The 21798-nt window shown below is 39.5% G+C and overlaps 1 protein-coding gene across 6 annotated transcripts in view; it reads right to left on the bottom strand.

Annotated features, from left to right (window-relative positions):
- Nucleotides 1–7633: 7633 nt before the first annotated feature.
- Nucleotides 7634–21798, bottom strand: part of TBL1X (transducin beta like 1 X-linked) — a 206147-nt gene continuing 191982 nt past the window's right edge. For all 6 annotated transcript variants that reach the window (XM_027675136.1, XM_027675139.1, XM_027675137.1 and 3 more), the window contains 7 exons: nucleotides 19021–19142; nucleotides 17813–17887; nucleotides 15294–15421; nucleotides 13986–14151; nucleotides 13127–13228; nucleotides 8610–12105; nucleotides 7634–8567 (listed from right to left, as the gene is read on the bottom strand). In XM_027675136.1, the coding sequence (XP_027530937.1) occupies nucleotides 12079–12105; nucleotides 13127–13228; nucleotides 13986–14151; nucleotides 15294–15421; nucleotides 17813–17887; nucleotides 19021–19142 (620 nt within the window). In that variant the 3' untranslated portion in view covers nucleotides 7634–8567; nucleotides 8610–12078. The remainder of the gene's footprint in view (nucleotides 8568–8609; nucleotides 12106–13126; nucleotides 13229–13985; nucleotides 14152–15293; nucleotides 15422–17812; nucleotides 17888–19020; nucleotides 19143–21798) is intronic.

The following is a 21798-nucleotide window of genomic DNA, read 5'->3' as shown; positions in this document are numbered from 1 at the left end:
GCCTTTCTGAATTTATTAAAGGGGAAAAATGTAAATTTAAAAAATAGTAATTGAATCTAATATATAATATTACTGAAATGTAATTACTGTAGTGGAATCTCATACAGAGGATATCTATACATACAGGGCAGAATTGCCTCTATTTAACACCCTTGTCAACTCCCAACCTGCTTATCAATTCCAGCCATACACAATGTATTCTCTGTATTCACCAAAACTTATTTTTAAGCACTCAAAGATAAAATGAAAACTTGTGGAAAAAGTGCCTTCTCATATCCTGTTCTTAAACACTCCTATTTGTTTTCTGTTGGTGGAAGAGCACATATGGAACTGTATTTGACCTGCCAGCCTCATACATTTAATTACTCTTTTATTTGGCCAGATGTTCAGGCTAATTGCAAAGCTGAAATATGAGCACTAATAAAATAATAAACAACTTGAATAGGCAGATTTCTTGCATACCAAACTCTGCATTTATGAGGTCCACCATATGTCTGAATACCAAAATCCTAACTACAACTCTCATTAAGCCCTTCTTCTGGTCTTGTAGATCAAATGCATGGAGACAGCTAGAAAGTGAAAAATTAAATGTGATCCCCCCATGCCCTGTATATCCATACTTGACTTGTACTTCAGTAATTGCCTCTGTGTATTCGTGATGAATCTGATCTCCAAAAATTTTGTTAACTTTTATGGAATCCTCAAGTTTAGAGTAATCCTAGATGAAAATCACTAAAACATGTGGTAGTTAACATAAGACGGGTCAGATGATGTCTGGGTCATTCATTCTTTAAAGGACAGACATGCATGTGTGGACATTGAAGCTGGCAGCTGAAGGAGATACAAGTCTTACTGAAAGTAAAATAGGGAGCACAGTCAAGTCCAGGAATCCAGGGATGAATCTATTTTCCTGATTTATGTTCCTTAGGGTATGCCGTGAGCTGTATGGAAATTTGATTCTCCCACTGCAGCTCTCTAAGCAAACTCTTAAGCATTCAGAGGGCTAAACTCACTATGGGTTTTGTGGGTAAAATTTTCAAAAGGCTGAGAAAATTTGAGCACGTGGCTATTAGGGAAACTATCCAGTGATGAAAGTGATGGGAAGACTTTCTGCTGCTCCTGCATCTCTTGGTTGCTGGGGCTCATCACATTTTGGGGTGGCAAGAAACTTTTTAATCTTTCAGGCTTCTCCATAGGGGACATTTGTCACTTTGCAATGGGCTCTGTCCTGTTGTGTGTGGCAGTACAGAGGGCACTGGGGGTCTCTTCGTGCCCTGTTGTTGTATTGGGATGAAGTTCAGGCAGCCTCTTGCCCTACTTCTGTCGGTAGGACGCCAGGTCTTAAGGGGTGGATTGAGATATGCTCCTCTGGTGAGTGGGGGAATGACAAGTCTGTTAATAAAGACAACCTTTGTCCATGAAGCCTTGTCCTACCCTAGTTTTTCACCAGCTTTCCTCTGCCTCCCTCTGAACACTTTCGCACTGCATAGCTGAGAGGGACTCGGAGGGTAACTGGAGGCCTTGGATCCTTGTCCTCCAGCTGCCTCCACAGAGGTACCCACCTACTCCTGCATCTGTGAGCCTCCAGAAAAGTCTTGAAAATATGAAGAACCAAACACCACCTCTTTTATCATGCTTCTTGAAACAGGTACTTTTTAAAGGCATAGGTTTTAAAACAAAGCAGTGGAGCTAGTTTTGCACGATGTAAGGATCCAGCTGTGATGGCGGGGTTGTCCTTGCAGCACCCTCCCCCCTCAGGGGCACCAAGGCTCAGGAAGCATGAAAACACTGGCAGCCATTCATCGATGCTGTAGTCACATGATAGCATCTGCTCCTGGTTTGCCTGCTACAGCAGATCTTGAATTTCCTGGAGGAAAAGAGGGGGAAAAAAAAAAGCAAAAACGCAACTCCCTCCTTAGGCTGAGCACCACCTTTTATGTGGCAATGAAACATCCTCCTCCTGGTCATGCGCCACCATGTGACAAGGAGCACAGTATTCTTCTCACCAGCCTTTTCCTCAAGGCACCAGATGACTTGCCAAGGATCAGCAGCATTCCCCCAGCCACACTAAGTGCTCTGTGTAACAACCCAGCTCTGCTAAAGCCCCATGTCAGGCAGTCAGCCATCCCCTAGGAATGCAATTACACCCAGAACAATGCAGTGGAGGCTAGATAAGGCAGCTTTTTCCTTAGTTCCCAGGGATTTTACTGTCTGAAAGCTGGTATACCCAGATTCCTTCAATATAATGTTTGAATGTAAAATGAAAAAAAAATCGCATCTACATTAGCAAAATAGTTTTTGCTAAAGACAAAAGACTTTTTAATAAATATCTTTAAGTTTAATAGAGGCCTTTTTGACTGGTTTGCTGGGCTCTGATGCTAGTGAGCTCCGTGACTTCACTGGAAATAAGGCTGATGTTGAATAGCTGGAAACCTGCAAAAAGCATGAGCTGAAGACACAATGGCAGCCACAAGGCTCCACAGGGAGAATTATTCCTCTCTTCTAGAGGAATGTAGTTTTGGTTTTTTTTTCATGGCACCATCTTAAAGTATTAGTTTTATTGGTACATTACTGGGAGACAAAAATGGCATGTATTGTTTTAATTTATTTCATGAAGATATCACACTGTAGATACCCACTTCATGGATTCATTTTATTCCAGATGAGATTCTGGTCATACCTATGAAACAGTGAGGTGGCCTCTTGCCTTTCTTCTGCAGACACTTGTGAAACAAACTGATAAATATTCAGTTACACAAAAAACTCATATGTCAGTGCACACATACATTGCAACACATACATCGCAACACACACACACGCATACAAGTACTCCTTAGGTTTTAGAAGCACAGAAACATAGTTTCTGATGACAGGTAAACTATAAATTAATTGTTTTTGTTTTAGAATATTTTTTTTGTTTTTCTTCTCCAAATGTTTTATTAAAAAACAAGTACCTCAGAAGATACTACTTGAAATGATGAACAAATATTCTGTTTACAAAAACTTAAATTTTCATAAAAATAGAATTTTAACATTCAGTTCACTGCTGCTCCAAAATATTATTAAAAAACACCATCAAAAATTCCATCAGCATTTTCTCATTAAATTGCCATTGCTTTGCCTTCTTAGAATTTTTTTTTCAGGGCCAATTTCCAATGACAGTAGGGTGTTTGGTTGGTTTTGGTTTATTTCAACTGACTCAAGCAATAATTTATTACATGGGCCTCCAAGAGGCTACAGTAGAATATTTGTTTGGGAAAAGCAAGTCCAAAGACTAAGTCTATCTTCGAAAAAAATCCATTGAGAATGCCATTCTAAAAATTGGCAGATTGGGTTATATTTTTTTTAAATTGCTTTGATACGTATTTCTTGATCAGATCATGAGACCTGGACCTTTAATAGGGATACAAAGAAAAAAAAGGGTGTCTCTGTGGGCTGACTGAACTACAGGCTCTCTGCCTGTGTCATCCTCTGTGGAAGAAGGTGAATGGGTGGATGATTAGACATGGTCATTTCATTGCGCATGAATTTCTCATGATTCTCCCCAAACTAGCCTCTGGGAAAGAAGCTGACAAGCAGCCGTTGTCCAGGGCTTTAAAGATGGCAACACCACACTGAGGACTTTTCCCATCAGATCTCTTCTTCTTCTTGGGAGTCTAGGTTTGCATTCACTTAAGTGCCTGTCATGTGAAAAGGGGAGATTTTCTCAAACTTTTAATGTTTAATTAGTCTGTCAATGCCCTTGAAGGGCTCACATGAACAGATTATGGTTTATTAATAAAATTGTGACAGGCTAAGATTTGAGGACTGCCTGTGATAGTATTTTACCGCAAAAAAGTATCAAAGCAATACAGTAATTCAAAGCAGTACACTAACAAGCTCTAATTCCTAACAAAAGTTACTTTGAGATGATCATCCAGCGTGCATAGAGTACACTTCTTGCCCAATAAGCATCAGAGGAAGAGAGGTTCAGCCTGTCGACTGATCCCAGAATTTACTCTAGAGTCTTCCGAGTTCTCCCCATTCGTAACCTACTTTTATACTATTCTTTTATGTTTAGATCGTGTTTGAGTGACTTTAGTCACACATCTTACTCACTGAGGGGTGGTCGTACCTTGGAGGTAAGTATTTCAGTATAGTACCTGAGATAACCTTGAGACAGGTACATGTGTCAGTCCAAGGAAAGTGATTTTGCCACAACTGCTAATTCAAGGACATCTTCCTTTATCTCCCTTGTTTTTCAACTGCTGTGTGGCTTATCAGCAAGGAAGTACCATTGACTTCCCTCCTCTGCAAGGGTTTTGAGAGAGCCTGACTGTGGTGTATGCACTCCACTCCACCCTCCATTTGTTTAGTTCCCCTTAGATTGTATTGCGTGTGGGAGGTCAGGTAGGCTGACTGCATTCCATCCAGGGAGTAGCAACTATATTTTTCCCTATAACTTGCATACTGTTATCTTTTTACCCTCGGTCATCTTCCCACAGTGCCCTCGCTGACAGTACTCTCTGCATTTTCAGTCCAGTTGGCAGGACACAGTGGCTGTAAGGGTGTAGGAAATCTCAAAAACCCTTAAGATCTTTCTGTTTTTCCCTTAAAGAAAATATTCAGAATTTTTCAGGAACTGCAACACAGCATGTAGGGATGCAATGTTCACTTGACACCATGAATTTTCAGAAGCCTGGAGAGATAATTCTCAGTTTTGGAACTGCAGTGCTTCCCAACTAAATCCATTTTTGTTTGTTGTGCGCTTCTGAGTGTAGTGAGTTTCTGTAGTGAAGGACGAGAGTGCCAAACGTTGTCCCAGTATTTAATGGGAAAGATTTGGAAAGTCGTGAGAAGAATATTTTTTGATCTTTTGTATTGAGATAGATACTAATTAATTACACAGTGAAGCCAAGGCTGCTTCTGTGAAGGTAAAAGATGTTAGATCTTGCAGCCATAAAAGAGGATATAGCTGCTTTCCTGCAGTTATTAGGTTTTGTATTCTTTTGGCTTTGTGAATATATTCAAAAGGAAATGGAAAAAAACTATCTCTAAGGAAACAAAGATCTTCCTTCCTATTGGGAAAGGAGTCAGCAAGAATGATAAATTTCTTGCCAAGTGAGTAATTTCTTCACTTAAGAGACTTCAAAGCTTTAAAAATTACTTTTTATACCACAGAGCGTAGATATAAAAGTGCATGTGCTCTTAAAGGACAAAGCTGATCTCACCCTTGACTGGAAATGATACATAGAAAGATGGCAGGAAAATGAGTGGTTTTGAATGAGATGCTGATATTACATCTTCCCAGAATAGTTCTAAAAAGTACCCTTTAATTGTATTGCACACTGAGAGAAGCGAGAAGCAAGTGTTTAGGACTGCTCAATGTCTCCAGTGCTAGTTGTCACATAATTTTCAGGCTAAGTAAATATATATAGGATAAATAAAGGAAAACTAAACTACAATTTTAGTTTGACAGTGACATATTTTCTTGAAACACTTCTGCAAATGACATGACTAAAAACAGGATCATCGTATAGCATTTATTTCAGAAGCAGGTAAAGTGAGAGCTTTTACACAGCACTACCTATTAAGCTCCAGCCCTACTCTGGCTGCCACCTTACCTCTCACATTCTTTGAGTAGCTGTTACGAAGACTGCTGGTGGTCTTGTGAGAACTGAACAAACATATTTGTCCTAATGGTACATTAATGCTGTGCAGATTTCAGAACATGAACTGACACAAGTGTCATGAAAGGGCATTACTTTCTCTTTTTTGAGTATTTGATGATGTGGTAAGGTACTCAACATCAGCACACCAGTTTTTCTAGCACCTCTGTCTTCCCAAATGTTATATATTAATCTTAACTTAATGCTCTAGGTCCTTAAACACCTAAAAAATAGATGATGTGACACACAGGACTGTTTCTTCTGAGTGCTAATTCCTTTTGAAGGCTTTTGACAATCTTCCAGCCTTAGTTTAGGTTCAGCCTGTTACACGGTCACAAAGCAAAAATCCCATTTCATGTTGAATCCCCCAGTAAGTACCATGGATGCCATTTTGTTGAATAAAACCCAGCTAAAAACTACACAGCATCCAGTCTGTTAAAGCTAAACACCCCCCTCCCCCTGTATCCTTTAAGATGTCAGTGCCTTGAGCCCCAAGGAGAGGAGCCGATGGGAGGGTACAACTGTGACACCTTTGCATAAGCTGGAATACTCTGGAGTTCTTCAAAACCCTCCAACTGATCAAGCAGAGTTGAATTTTAGCCTTGCTATCTTAAAGAAAAATTAAAAATTTACCTTGAACTACAGTCCGATTTATTTTATATGGAGAAACTTCCTTTTCAGGCAACTTTTGTTAAAGGAAACTTTTTAACCCAATCTTACTCAAATTGGCTCCTTAGCAGCTTCATAGATTTTCAATAAACACGTGATGTGAGCAGCCATAAAGATGACCTGGTTAAAAGGGAAAAAAATACTCAATAGGAGAAGTCTGCTGAAATTCTGAGAGAGAAACTGCTTGCCAGCCTGGGAGCTGTGACCAGAAGCATCCTTGAGCAGCACAGTCAGCATCTCTGAAGTGCAGCTGGACACCTAGAAACCAGAGGCATCCCGAGATACTCTCGGAAAGTGCAAAACTAAGATGCTGTAATGGTAACATCATCTGATAAGCTGAAAAATGGTCTGGAAAAAGGGAAAACATAATGAGAAAGCATTAGTATTGGTAACTGCCATTGGCTTTCTAACTGCAAGAACAGGAGAAGTTCCAAAATGGAACAGAAATCATAAGCTGTTGGTTGTCCCAGGTGGAAACCAGAATTAACCGCTTCTGTTGGCTGCTTGAAGTGGTAGTGTCCTACACCCTCTTATCTCTCTATGATTTAGAAATTACTTTCTATCCAAATCAGCTCCTCTCTTCCTGCACTGCACATACTTGCTCCTTTCCTGAACAGGTCTGCATGAGCTTGTTCTACAAGACTTTGGACCCTTGTTGGGGATGCCTTGCTGACTCTGAACTCTGTGACATGGATCATCTTTGCAGGGAGACTCTGCCTGCTGTTCTATTGTTCCCCCACTGAGCCCATGTCCAGGGCTGGTCTGGTTTGTCCTCCCACCTCTGGGATGGCTGTGCCCCTTCTGAGATTTAATAAGCTTGGGGTCACATCTATACATGTAAGTAACCTGTCATAACTGTATCTGCTGTTATATTATTGATAAGTTTCCTTCACTAGTGATAACTTTATAGATAAAATATTATATACACACACATGTGCACTTTATTGCTGCTACTATTGGGCGCTGCTATAACTGAGTGTTGCTATCAGTTAATTGCTGCTGCATCATTGATTGTTGCTATACCAATGCTTGCAGATAATACTTTGTAATAGCTTGATATACATATATATATATTTTCTTCATTATAGCTGTACTTGCTAATGGTGAGTTTTAAAGAAAATAAGAGGCTAAAGTCACCATGCCCTGTGTAATACAAAAGCTATGTACGCACAGCTGTGATTTTTATACACCCACAGGTCAGGTAACCCTTTAGATCACAACACCACATCACAACTTAATTCACCCAAACCCAGCTCTTAAGTGCAGGATGCAAAATAGCCAGAAAAGAATAAGAAACGACACGCACAGAATTCTCTAATATCAAAATATAGCAATTTATTCAAGACACTGAATATGATCTGTTGATTCTCTCCTTAAAACAAATGAGCTACAATACACAAGGTGAATTTGAAGAAAGTGTGGGTGGGGGAAAAACAAAATAAGGGTTGATGTTGTTTCAACAGAATCTGGGAAATGCTGAAATGAGAACCAAGTCTGGCTGCAAGTCTGACACAGACAATAAAAACTGCAGAAGCCAGAATTCAGAATTTCAGTGAGTGGCTGAAAGAACATTTCTGCAATTGACAAAGAACCACATATTTTAAAAAGGCAGTAAGAGGAAAAAAACAGAGGAAAAATTAAAAAGGGAAAAAGAAAAAGAAACCCAAAAACAAAGCAGACCCTTACATTTGACAAAGTGCACTTCACTTGGCTCTAAAATTAGCTATTTTTTTATTTTTTTTTTTAAAAACAAATTAAAAGGAAATTTCTAAGATGTAGCATGGGGTTAATGTGTGTATAACCCTGTAAATCAGGCCCTTTATTGCCCCATAAGGGACCCAGTGTTTTCTACATAAAAGATTCAGTATCCTTCTAACCCACAGAGTGGAATGGTTTTTCAGAAACTGGGTTTTTTTTCAATTCCAGGCCAGTTCCAGACAGCCAGCAATGATAAAAATCTAGCAAGTCTCTGGATGGTTTCACAATCCTGTGTGGTCACTTAGGTTTTTCCATTTCTCTTCTGTTACAAAGAACTATAAACAAAATTATAAAAAGAAATTTTATGAAAAAAACGAACTCCCTCAGCCTGTTGCTTCGTGCAGTTCTGTTTTAGGGGAGCTGCAGGAAGGCTCTGCTGGCTGGGGAATGCTGCTGCTCTGCTGTGGTCGAGGAAAGCGAGAGCTCCTACGAGCAGTTCTGCAGGTCTAGGCCGAGACGAACTACCAGCTGGAAAAGCCTCTCTCTCCCCACCTCTCTCTCCCCACCTCTCTCTCCCCACCTCTCTCTCCCCACGTCCCATGTCCTAAAGAAACCATCTCCTTAGGCTAGGATTAACCTTTGCAACTACACCTTCTGTCTCCCTTAATAGATGACAATGATCTACTACAGAACTTTTGAGGATTTTCCAATCTTTCGGGTCTGGGGAGGGGAAGGAAGGTGAATTTTTTCAGCTCCTCAAATGTGCTGCTTTTACATCTGATGGTCCATGCAGAAAACTTACAGCAGCAGCCTCTCTCACATGTGGGCCTTGCAAACCAACTGATATTCAGATTTTGTTTCTCTTGGCTTCTTACCTTCATGTAGGCAGGCAGAGGAAAAGTGGTGTTCTGACAAATTAAAAAAACAGAAAAAGAAAAAAGCAAGAGGTGGCATGGACACTGCCCCATTATCTATGGTAGGTATCCTGGGAAAAAGCACAGCCTGGGAAACACAGGGTATGTAGCCAGTCAGTCATACAGCGTTGCTGAACTCAGATTGAGAAAACTCATCTCTTCAAATCCTGAGGTCTTGCCTATTCTGGTGTCGCTCAGGGGACAGAGGCAAGGCCAGAGCCCCATTGGTGCTGCCCTCCGCCGCTCTGTTGCCCACAGAACTGCAATTTCTGCCTGTTATTCTCAACAATGCTACCAAAAAGCAGTTTAGGAAGTTAGTTAACCGTGTACATGCAATGACTGTAATCAAATCATTGACCCAACCGTGCTTTATAAAACCACATTATGCCCTTGTATTCAAATTCAAGCCTCTCTTTGAGCAAGTAGTCCTTTTTTAAAAAAGAGTAATGACTTTAAATTAGTAGGTATATGTGGTTATTATAAAACAGTGCAAAACTGCCACATGACGATCTACAGCCCATGCTCTTGGAGCAGAAAATTAAAACCAACACATTAACGCATTTAACATCAAAAATAATCCTTGATACCTTCTAGCATCCACTTATTTGAGATAAATTACAAACAAATCTAACTGACATTAATAACCAAAATTCCACATAACTGCTTTCGCCTCAGGATTGAGAAACACTTTTAGCAGTTATTTCTTTCTGTTCTTTTCTCCTTTCCAAAGGTGTATTTTTAAGAAACATAGCTGAAGCTGGCAGTGACTAGTTCCACTGGAAGGACTAAGATCCTGTACGGATGCAAGCATAAAGAGAAGAAAACTCAGGAGAAAAAGTGCTGTACAGATTCCATGATGATGCTGTGGTGCTCATCAGGTCTTACACCATTATTTCAGCCCTAGGGCTCTGAATTTGGTCAGATCAAATCACCACTTCAACAGCTGTGATCAAATCCAAGGGGAGATGCTGTGTTACATCGACTTTGGGCAAGAAGGTACTACATATGTTAATCTCTCTCCTACAGATCCTAGCGTAGTCTGTGGGCTAGAGAGGACACCTGTTTGACTCAGCCAGTTCTGAGGATCTAAGTAGCATCTGCCACCACCCCAAGGTTGCCTTATAGTTTACAGCACTTTCAGTAAACTCTGCCTATGTATCCTTCTTTGCATCCATCATTTCCTCTTAGAGTAATGTAGTCTTCAGTTGGCATCTGCACAGGTGTCAGGGTTACAGTGAAGAAATCTAGTCCAAAGTGGATAGGCAGTGCTTTGGAACTCTCTATTGTCATTCTGATCATTTCACCCACCTTAACTTTATAGTGGTATGTATGTTGAGATACAATTTATATATCTTTTATGATGATGTCACCTAATGAAGTATTCAAAGTTGTCTTCTGAGTACCACACTGAGGACTCAAGGTTAAACCTGCCTGGGCAGACAGCAAGCCTCCAAGTGCAGACCCAGAGCTTTCCCAGCAGGATGTGGCAAATGCACGGCTGAGGGTGACAGCAGCACCACATACCACCAGATGCAATGGAAGAGCCTGCTTCCTGGTGTTAGTGGTCCACGGATGGACAGGAGCCTGGCAAGAGCCCATTCTTCAACAGTGACAGATGCAGTCAATATATTTCAGTTCACCTAGTCTCATCAAGTCAGTGGTAAAACCCCACTGACTTACTGGAGTAGAAACAGCTGAGTGGAATGAATAGTGGAAGACAGCACTGCTCAGTAAGGCCACAGGCAGCCAAATCCATGTTCTGTTGAAATCTGAACTATCTCTAGAGGGAAGAAGATACACAGGCATTTTCTCCTGGCTACTGAAAACAAACAAAAATATAGACTAGAGAAAATAAATGCTGTATTTATAGTCTCAAACTTATGAATCTCTTTGAATAAGTGTACCTCATCAAAAAGTCATAAAAAATGAAATGAGACTATATGAATGGCTGGATGCTGGAAGAGGGCCCTTAGTAAAGGACTGGTATTTATTGTATCAAATGACATTTTTTCTTACAGCACTTTCTGAGAAAGAGGAGAAAAAGGATACTGCACCTTTCATGTTACCTGGACTCTGTGTCATTCTTTTTGCTTGAATTACACAACTGGTCTACATTTTGTGGTAATTTTAGGCTTTTAAAACAGTTTAACATAAAAAATATTTTTTTTCCAAAAATACACTGGGTTCTTTCTGTTAAAAGTCATCTTTCTCCTGTAAAAATCTTCCCCAGCACTGCATTCTTATATAAAGCACTTATTACACAATTTGCTGAAAGTGCCCTTGAGACGCTAAGATCTGAAGCATGAAGGATTTTTTTTTTCTTTTAAATGGAGAAAAAGAAAGGAAAAGGAAGAGATAGAAGAGAGGAGAAGCAGTCTGTCAAAAATTTTCATTGTCATGTCCACCTGGTTGCATCTACTATGGGCATACAGGGAAAAAAGAAAAAAAAAAGGGCAAGAAGAAAGAGGAGAAAAAAAAAAGGAAGGAGAAGTTGGGAGTGGAAGGGAGAAATAAAAGGAAAACAAAAGTTTCATCCTAAGCCTGGGATCCTCCAGGCTGTAATATTCCAGCTGATAGAAAACCCACGGAACAAAAAAAGTAGTCTAGAAAATAGAAAGTGTTGTGATTACAAAGTTGAGCATTTTATCAGTACAAACTGGTCTTTGAACGTCCTTTGGGAGAGCAACTGTAGTGTCCAAATTGGAAGGAAAAAATACAACACCGCATGGAGGAGGATTTTTTTTCCCTTTTGGTTTATCACAGCATTTTTCTTTTTTTTTCTTTCCTTTTTTTTTTTTTAATTATTAATTTTTTTTGGCACAGCTTTTTTTATTCCCAGCCATCAGAGCAAGTTCTCAGATGCAAACCAAACAGTGCAATGCCTAGCTGGTGGCTTCATGCTTCCAAGGCTGAATGTTCCAGGTGGAAACCATTCCCTCCCCCTCTGAAGTGACTGCGTTTTAACTCCTTGATGAAGGTTACGGACAAAATACTAGTCACCTGTGGCCAGGGAGAGTTGGTTTCACGGTACACTCTAACTTTGTTCAAGTTCGTACAGTTCTGGAGCTGTTAAGAATAGTTTTGAAGAGTGCTTCTCCCCACACATTCACTGCTGGTCCATTTGAAATTTCTTCTTAAACATTTCACTTCTACTTCCGCAGATCTAGAACACAAACCTGCAGAGAAAAGACCCAGCATTAAGAACCATTTCTGAAGGTGATGTGGCAGTCCCCCTACACAGGCTGATCATCCAGCTGAACATCATACAGCCTGTCTCAAGCACTGGTTTGCATGCACACAAATAAAGGAACAAACCCACATGGGAGAAAACCCAAATGTAACACACACATTTAACAGGGCTTCCACTGGATTACAAACATTTTGGTGGCACATCCCAGATAACACTATGGTATCTATTCAGTTACCTAAATACAATTCTGAGATAGGTCCAAAATAAATGCAGGCTTGGCAGGCATGACAGTGGACACGTGCCCATTTGGAGCAGCTGTTGGAAACCAGGCATGGCGCCGTCTCAGATGGCACAACTAAGCTCAAGCAACTGAATCATGTTCTAGGTGTGCCCCTTGTTAATACCAGTTGAAAAATACTGCTCCAAAGTAGTTATGCCAGCCAGCCATGTGTGTCCTTCATAAGCTGATCATGCTACAACTGCAATTTTTTAAAAGTAACATTCACAGCAAAACCAGTAATGAATAATCAGTATTTCCATGGCAATATTTCTCCTTTACCACATGATGAAAATCTTTGGGAATCATTCCTTTAGCTACTCTTATTCAAGGGTAAACTTCTGTGGGATCAAACTCGGAAAGCTCCTGGAAAACTGTTTGTTAGGGAGTTGACTGCTGTGGTATGATCTTCATTAAAAACTGACAATGATAGAAACAACGCTACTGTTGTTCTTGTTAAATATGTATTTAAAAGTCATTCTCATTTTCAGCAATATTCACCTATTCCACAACCATTTGTCATTTCCAATAGAAACATCACCTCCTAGCATTCAAAACCTTTAAAAGCAGGAGTGTTTTCAATATACTACACAAAGCTACTTATTTATGTCTTGAGCTGCCTTCACCTTCAGCTCTGTCCACAAGAGGTGACATGGCATCCATGTATTTTGTTGGTGCTCCCCAGAAAAGAAATCTCCACTCAACCTTTACAATGTTTAAAGATCCTTACCGATCCGTCTGATGCGCTTGCTCCCACTTTGTCTCCTCTAGCATTCCAGCAGACTTCAAAGATGCCCCCAGTGCCTCTGTAGCTATGTACTAGAGTTCCACTCTACAACGCAAAACAGCATGCAGACATTTGAGACAGAAGTTCCCCTTCTTTTTCTCTGTCGTGTGGCACTACGTTAAAAATCGATAGCGAGAGGGAGCTATTCCCATCACCCAGCTATGGCTGTCTCCATAAGGTGCTGAAGTTAGGAAACTGGTCTTTCATAATGAAGAGCAACAGGCTCCTCCAGAACCAGTAGGAGTGTTTTTGTCAACTCTGTAACAGTAAAGGCCTGGGGAGTTAGGGTGATGAGGTCTTCTCTAAAGTTTCTTGCTATTTCAGGTTGTGAGGCATCAGTATCCAGAATTAAATCCATGGAATGATGATGTCTCACTTTTGTCCAGAATATCATCAGTCCCCAGCTTGTACACCCTTTGTATCTATCACTTCCTCTTCAGAAAGTCTAGGCCAGGAGCATCAGACTCACAGCTGAACTCAGCTTGTAACTACATAAAAGTATCCCCTATTGCTAAGAATCAATCCACACCTCTGCTTCACAAAGCTGATGACCCAACACAACATACCTTTTCATGCATGCTAGGTACTTTAGCATACACAGAACACTGAGCAGAAATGTACTGGACAGTCACCTCACTACACCTGAGTGACTCAACTGCTATGGATTTGTATCAGCCAACACCATCAGGTTGACCTTGGCTGCCAGGTCACACGTGGTAGAAGTACACACATTTTCCATTTAAGCTTTTGCTATTAATGTGTCACCTAAACCAGCATGCACTTCACATGAACAAAACAGTACCTGAGTATTCCATATATGGACACATTTGTCAAAGGACCCACTGGCTAGATATTTTCCATCAGGACTAAAAGCTACACTGTAGACGGGCTCTTGATGTTTTGTTAATGTATGGATGCAGACTCCTCGGTCAACGTCCCACAGCCGAACAGTGGAATCAAACGAAGCACTGCAACAAGCATTCAAACACAAGCATGTCATAATTTGGGTGTTAATCCATTTGTAGTGTGATACTGTAAACGTTATAAAAGAATACCACAGGGTTTTTTTGGCTAAGCAAGACATAATGTTTCAAACAGAAAAGCTAATATGTACCACAGCCTTTATGTTTTTTATATTAAGAACTATAGCTATAGAACTGAATTCTTGTATGAAGACCCTTTGGGCTTATCTATGTGTGCTGTATATAGCCCTAAGAGGGCCAAGCTCCCTCCTTTTAACATTCTACCTGCTATTATTCAGGAAGGTCAAATATATATTATCATTTATAGGATAAAGGGTTCCAAACAGATCTTATTCCTAATGTGAATTCACACTGTTTAATGAATTAACATTGTGTTATTCTCTAGAACTGTGGTTCTTTTTGCTTTGTTTCAGGGCTGCTTTTTGCTATGCTCCATGTAAATCCCAAACCATGGGCTTAGAGAAAGGTAAAGGAAATAATTGGTATTAAAAATAATATTAAAAGAATAACTCCAAGAAAGTGAAGTTTTTCACCTCCCACTCCCAGACTAAAGAGTAAAATAAATAAACCAGTTTTGACACAACTCCTCCCCAAATTCCATACCCCATGAACTAATTTGACAATCCCATAGTACTACCATCAACTGGTATTCTATAAGCAAATATATTTCCTGAACTCAAAGAATAATTTTGCACAGATTTTCCAGTAGATCTTTAAAGATTATCCAAGCTTTTCTCTGTTAGCTAAGAAGGCTACAAAAATTGTCCGTATCTGCCCAGGTGAGTTGCCTGACCCTGGTTAAAAACCATTCCAGCTGGCTGAATAGGTGCCATCTGCCTCAGTACTTTCACTCATAACAACCCCATGCTGAATGTGAAGGTGCAATGTCAAATTTACAACCCTGTAACCAAGGCAGCTGAAAAGTTAAATATCACGACTCAATTTTCCTTCTTTTTCCCCCTTCCTTTTTCAAATATGAATCCTTTCCCTTTGTATCCATCCTTTTGAGTTACAGATACTTTTTATTAGAATTGCCTTCAGGAAGACTGATGGCGACGTGACAGTAGGGTTACATGCCAGAAAGACGATCCTTTTTGGCAGGCAAGAGAAAGAGGTATGTTTTTTACCTTGCTAACATGATGTTGGAGTTTGGGTTGCTGGTGCCTGGTCCCGTAGGGCTCCATTTGATAGTATAGATCTCTTTGCTGTGAGCCTGAAGATCATGTACACAGGTATCTTGCTTCATACTCCAAATCTAAGTCAGAGTAATAATGAAGGGGATAAACAGCAGTGTTACTAATCTCTTCTCAGCTGAGTTATTTCAGTTCTATGTTATTCTCACCATTTGTTTATTTAAGATCTTGACCCACATACATACACATAAACATAATTTATTAATGCAGTAATTTGGCACACACATTAAAATAACTCCAATAGGGGGAGGAGTCACATATTTAATAGTATTTATTCAATAGATGAGAAGAATTAAATAGTTGCTGTACTACCCATAGCCCATAAGTGTATTTTCATAAAGAAGTTAAAGGTAATCTATTTAGAGAAGTTTAACTTGAAGTTTAAGACACCTTAAACACCTCACAGTCATTTTAAAAAATGAGAAGAAAACTGCAGTAACTGCTTAGAACCTAGCAATTTTCTCTTATGCAAGTAAAATTTTCCTTTCCCTCTTGAACTCCATTTGTCTTCCTCATGCTTTTAACAGTGCAGAAGATGGAAGATGATCAGCTATTTGTGCAGTGTTATATGGCCAAATACTTCAGCATGAGATGAAGAATATGCTCAACAGAGATAAAGGTAATTTAGTCCATCTTTTCTTAAGCTAACTGAGAAAATAAGATGAAGCTAATACACAGCAGGGAAAATAACTCAAATTTAGTCACTCAGTTTCACAGAGATACCAAAAAGTTAGCAATGGTTTAACTCAGCTGTTGTTAAGTCTGCACTATGAGAGGAATGACGAGCTCTTATGCTGAATTCCCATCAGTGGACCTGAGACTGCTTTTGGAAATGCTACATAAAGCTCAGCTATGTTCTATGGCTAACAGGCAGCATGTTCCAAGAAGTTATAGGAAAATATAATGAACTCCAAAAATAGAGAAGAAAAAGAAGTCTGGGAGGACTAATTTACAAAGGAAAAGGAAGAATAACAATTGCCTGAATTTGGAATATTTGCAGTCTCCATCACTAAAGGTTTTTAAAAACAGGTGAGGTCAGGGGATAGCAAACCACTAGTTCTTGTGCCAAATTCAGTGGTCAGGAATTTGAACTGGTACCAACAACACTGAGCCACAGTGGTTTTTAAAACACAGCACACAACTGGGCACCAAAAAGTTGTGCTACCACTGGGTCAGGACATTTAAGAGAGCAAGAACAGTTATTGCAAAACTGCTTTCTAGCAGCATAACAGACAAGGTGCTCCCTTTTCACCCCTATTTTCTGTAAATTTCCAATTCTGTGAGTAGTTTGCAATAATACATTTAGAATCCAGAATGATGAAAACCTCAGTGGGTATACGTGGCAAAGCCAGAGCAGAACAGCAGAAGTCAGGCTGCTTATGAAGAGGAAACATTTGTAACACTGACATTCATTTAGCTATCATCTGCAAGTTCTGCTGCTCACTCGGTGTCATGCTAGAAATGTCCCACACTTCAGCTGTGTCAATCAGCAAGGGAAAGAGGTATGAGTCTTAATTAACGCCACCACACTACGAGGAAATTATTACTGGTACAATTCTATCCACAAAACCAAATCTTTCCTGGGATATTTGCTTTGTTCAAGGAACCAGCATAAATCAACAGTCCAGCAGGAGGGCTTTGCTGTTAGAATATACAGCTATTCCTACACAGACATAGCCTTCATTTGATGTCGCTGGGAAAAGAGAATGAGAGAGAGGGCTTTGGGTTGGAAAAGCTCTATTGTGGAAAGCATTTCTGCAAACTAGATATTAGAAATACTGTGCTGATACAGTACCAGGTGTGCTGGTAAAGCAGCTTATGCTGCCTGCAAGCCAGAATACATATTCATTCCACCCAACTTCAGGCCCCTAGCAGAGGCACGTACATCAGCAGCACAGCTACCACACACTTCCCATACAGGGAATGGATAAAGATAGGCATCTTCAGAGAGGAATTCAGATTTTTGGTGGGCTCTGAATACATATGTAGTGTCCCATTGCTTATTCCAAGACTATTAAAAAGAGAAAAAGAATACTCATATGGCTCTAATGAAGGTATTTTCAGAAAAAAAAAAAAAAGACACCAAAGGGAAAGAAAACTACTTTTATATTCTTTTTCAAAGTGTAACCAATAGACTGCTTCTTATCAGGCTTGTGCTTCTGTTGACAGGTATGCAAGTGTATATATATCTGTGTATATTTAAAGTATAACTTTTCTGTGACAGTGACATATCAGTCATGCAACACTTATTTGGATAGTATGTCTCGATTTTTCCAGTGCCTGCTTCTCTGCGCTCTATCTTTCAGATTAACTTTAAGAAATATGGGACAAAATGGAAACTACTGTTCATGCAGAGTTTTAAGTGGTACAGCACCATTGTTCTGGAGAAGATGAAAAAATAGACATAATTTTTGTCCTTACTTTCTGAACAGCAGGAATGGAAATTATATTACCTTTAATGTCATATCATCGGAGCAAGATGCTAGTAGCATGCCGGATGGGTCCCATTTGATTGCATTAACTTCGTTCTGAAATAAAGAATGAATTTTTAAAGTAAATATTCCAGTCACTGCACTGTATTGGGCACTCAGCAGAGGGCACTCAAGGTTTATGTATGGAGCAAGTTAACCCACAAATTACAGTCCTGGGTGCTTTTAGGGGTGAACAAAAGCAGTGCCTGTCTCCCCAACACACTATTTAAGTGGCATTTTGCAGTGGAACCATTTTATACTTATGAACAATACAATCAGTCTTCTGATGCGTGTTCTGGCACAAAGTCTCTCATATCCTTTCTTCATACGCTGGGATTTAAATAAACCCTCAAACAAGACAGATTGATACAGCATTAGCTTCTTTTTAAAATGGAGGCATTTATTTCATCAATATTCTGTAAACAATACAAGTGTTCAATAGAAAACACTGATACTGATGGGGTGTAAATTTTTGTGGAGTTTATAATTCTTGGTATTGCAGCTCTACAACAATGTTGGTCTCTCTAAAGAGAGATATATATGCGTAAATGAATGCAAAATGGTGTATTTTATATAATCATAAAAAGCACCAGTATGTTGCTAGGAATGTACAACCAGTCATGAAATATCAGTTTAACCATAGACTAGAAAAAAGGTCTCCAAATGCAGTTTTTCCTCAATGGGAAGATAGCAAGTTCTGGAAGTTAACATCTAAATTACAGGTTGGTAGACGATAGCAGCTTTTCTCACAAATGAAAGCTAGAAAAAGTAACCTTTGATGGTTATTAAATACCACCAGGAAAGGAGAGGGGAAATACATCTCAAATACATCTTATTAGATTAAATTGATTCTAAAATTGAACAATGGCTGGGGGTAAATTGTTCTCTCCTTATTTACAGCTCTCATTAACTAAAGAAAATTAAGCTAGTGAAAAACAAAATCTTATTTATTAACATGCCTTTAGTCTGCAGCTCATGCTACATATAAACACTCTCACTGTTTAAGCTGCAGGTTTTGCCTCCTACAGTGATTTAGAACATTTTATCCCTTCTCACAGACTGTGAATCACTCCCAAGGAATATGTTTTTAGGGAAGCAATGGGGTGTAACACCTTTAGTGCTAGAACACACCCTGCAAACACATCTGCCATCCTTGTAAAATGCTGCTAACATTTTGGTCTTAAACTTACTGTGTGTCCTTGAAAGGTTTTAACGGGACGATCACAGCCAAGTCTGCATACATGAATGCACATGTCAGTGCTGCAGGAGGCAAAAGTAGTGTTGTTCTGCCAGTCTACATCCAGAGCAGGAGCTGTGAAGTACAAACAACAGAAGGAACATCAGGGAACACGGCAAAGAAACAGTTACCCCAAATCATTTTTCTCCTGTCACCTATATGGATCAAACAGACTACAGGCTAGTTCTCAGCCTGTCACCTGCTGCCTGTTATAGGGCTGATTAGGAACTGTCTGAAGGGCACAAATTAATTTTTCTAATGCAGTGGATAATCTGGATGCTTTGCATGGCATCTCTTGATGAGAATCTTTTGGGTTGTTATGTAAGAAGGGGTAAAACATGACCTCCACCCTCTCTGCTCCCAGCTACATGTCTCTTGGGCCATCTCTAGCATTCAACCCTCTGTAAGCCAGTTCAGTGAAGAAACTGAAAGAAAACTAATCCAGAGAAAAACACGAATAATTCCATCTGGGTTAGAAATGATGTTCCTGTGAATGCCAGACACAACACATTGGGAAGGTAAAGACACAGGTGGCATCTCCCTTCGCACCAGCTTTATGCAACCACCAATACAAACCTATCGCTCTGTGCAGGCACCTGGATTAATAACACTGACATTCAGTTTAATTTGGTTTGGGACTGATTTTAGACAGGTACCATTGATCAAGCTGATCTGAAATGAGAGGAAGAGTTTCTGTAGAGGGTTTGGCATTAACTAGTACTGAACTAATGAAACTTTGTACACAGATAGCACATGAACATGTAACTAGTGCCTGTGTGCAACATACACACTTCGCAAAAAGTATGGGAAAAATACCCCGAACAACTTTTACAGCATGTCACTGCAGACTAAAAGCATGCGCAGGAGCCGGAGGGTGCTCCTGACAAACAGCTTGCTTGTGTTTCTTTGACTGCTGCTTGGGTTTTTTTCCTCAGGAAAGAGTTTAGCTGCCCTCCAGAGGATGACATAAGACTTGCTAAAATACAGAAATCTTCATTCTCAGCACACTCTAGTGAGAAGAAAGTGTGTCAAAAAGAGATCAGCATATAGTAAACAAAGCTGAACCTCTTTCTGGCAAAGATACAATGCAAATATATTATTAAAATGAAACCAAGAAATTCCTTATTCAAATATGTTCAGAAAGATACTTTGGTAATACAGAAGCGAAAGGATATCTGTTCTTCCAAGCCTGTTAGATTTAAATATGTTTTTCCTGTTGTAATTTTTATGAATTGCAGAATGAAACAGGATCCCCATCACCTTCTGAATCATCAGGTAGCTCCCTAAATGAGAATGGAGGGCTGAAATTGTTTCACATACAAGTATTTTTTACAGTATTAATGAAAAAGCTCAATAATTCTGTAGGACAGGTAAGGAATTACTACATTGCAGAAATATAAAGGAAATTTCTTCAAGAAAGGCAGACTGCTTTTGTATTTTCCAATGAACATGAATGAGGATCCGGAAACAAAGGATTTTGTTTCTTTAACTGCCTCTTTGTCTTTTTACGCTGCAAGCTTTGTATTATTAATTCAGAGCAAACAAAAATCTATCATCATTAATAACAATATGCCTTCAGGGCTAATATCTAGTATGATATGTATGAATCAAAAAGTAATTTTCAGAGAGCTACTGGCACCTAAAGCTATGGATTTACATTGCAGCATAATTTGAAACATAAAGTGCTGATAATTAACACTGATTAATTTATTTGTGTACTCAATCATATGTTTACTGGAGAAGTAACTACATAAAATGCTCTGAAAGAAAACAACCAAACGTGATTCTTGATGCAAGTTACCAAATTGCCAGAGTGTTCCCAAAAGCACAGGATACTAGCCAACTGCATAAAAACAATTAGAATATCATCTAATAAAAGCAGCAACAAATCTGTAAGAAACACAGCTAAAATAAAAACCAACAATAAAAGTGTTACAATAATTATCCATTAATTTAGTTTTTTTCTGAACAAATTTAGGTGTGATTCAGAGCACTTAGATCACAGAATCATAGAAGGGCCTGGGTTGGAAGGGGCCTTAAAGATTATCTAGTTCCAACCCCCCTGCCATGGGCAGGGACCTTTCATCAGGTCAGGTTGCTCAGAGCTCCACTCAACCTGGCCTTGATGGAAAGGGGCATCCCACCCAGGGATGGGGGTGCATCCACAGCTTCTCTGGGCAAACTGTTCAGGTGCTTCACTACCTCCCCAGTACAGAATTTCTTCCTAATATCAAATCTAAACCTAATATCTTTCAGTTTGAAACCATTCACCCCTTGTCCTGTAACTATACACTTAGATATCTAAAACTGGGTCATACAAATAGCTCTCTTGGTAGCAATCAACCAGTTTTTGTTCCTGCATGCAGAGACATCAGTCCACATCTATCACCAGATGTCAAAATTGGATTATTTTGCTCCATTTTAAAGAAATAAGTTTTGTGAATACCTATTTTGATCAAATGCCCCATGATGACTCATAGTTTTGCAAAGAATAATGAAACTCTAGAAACTACTTATCTGCATACTTATGTATTTTGACTACAAAACCTTAAAAGCTACATGGGAATACTAATGCACCAATGATATGGAGGCCTTCAAGACCTAGAAAAAGGAGTTTTCCTTACGTATTTTAACATGACAGTTTTGTTCATGTAGTTGTAAACTAAATTAATTGTTGTGAAGCAGCAGAAAGTAAAAATACTTACATTATTTCCAGGCCAACTATCTCCAA

The sequence above is a fragment of the Neopelma chrysocephalum genome, unplaced genomic scaffold (genome assembly GCF_003984885.1).
Source record: "Neopelma chrysocephalum unplaced genomic scaffold, ASM398488v2 Primary Assembly neopelma1_25, whole genome shotgun sequence".
NCBI classification, from domain to species: Eukaryota; Metazoa; Chordata; class Aves; order Passeriformes; family Pipridae; genus Neopelma; species Neopelma chrysocephalum.
Note: the sequence above shows the minus strand (reverse complement) of the source record. Positions and strands in the feature narration are given on the sequence as shown.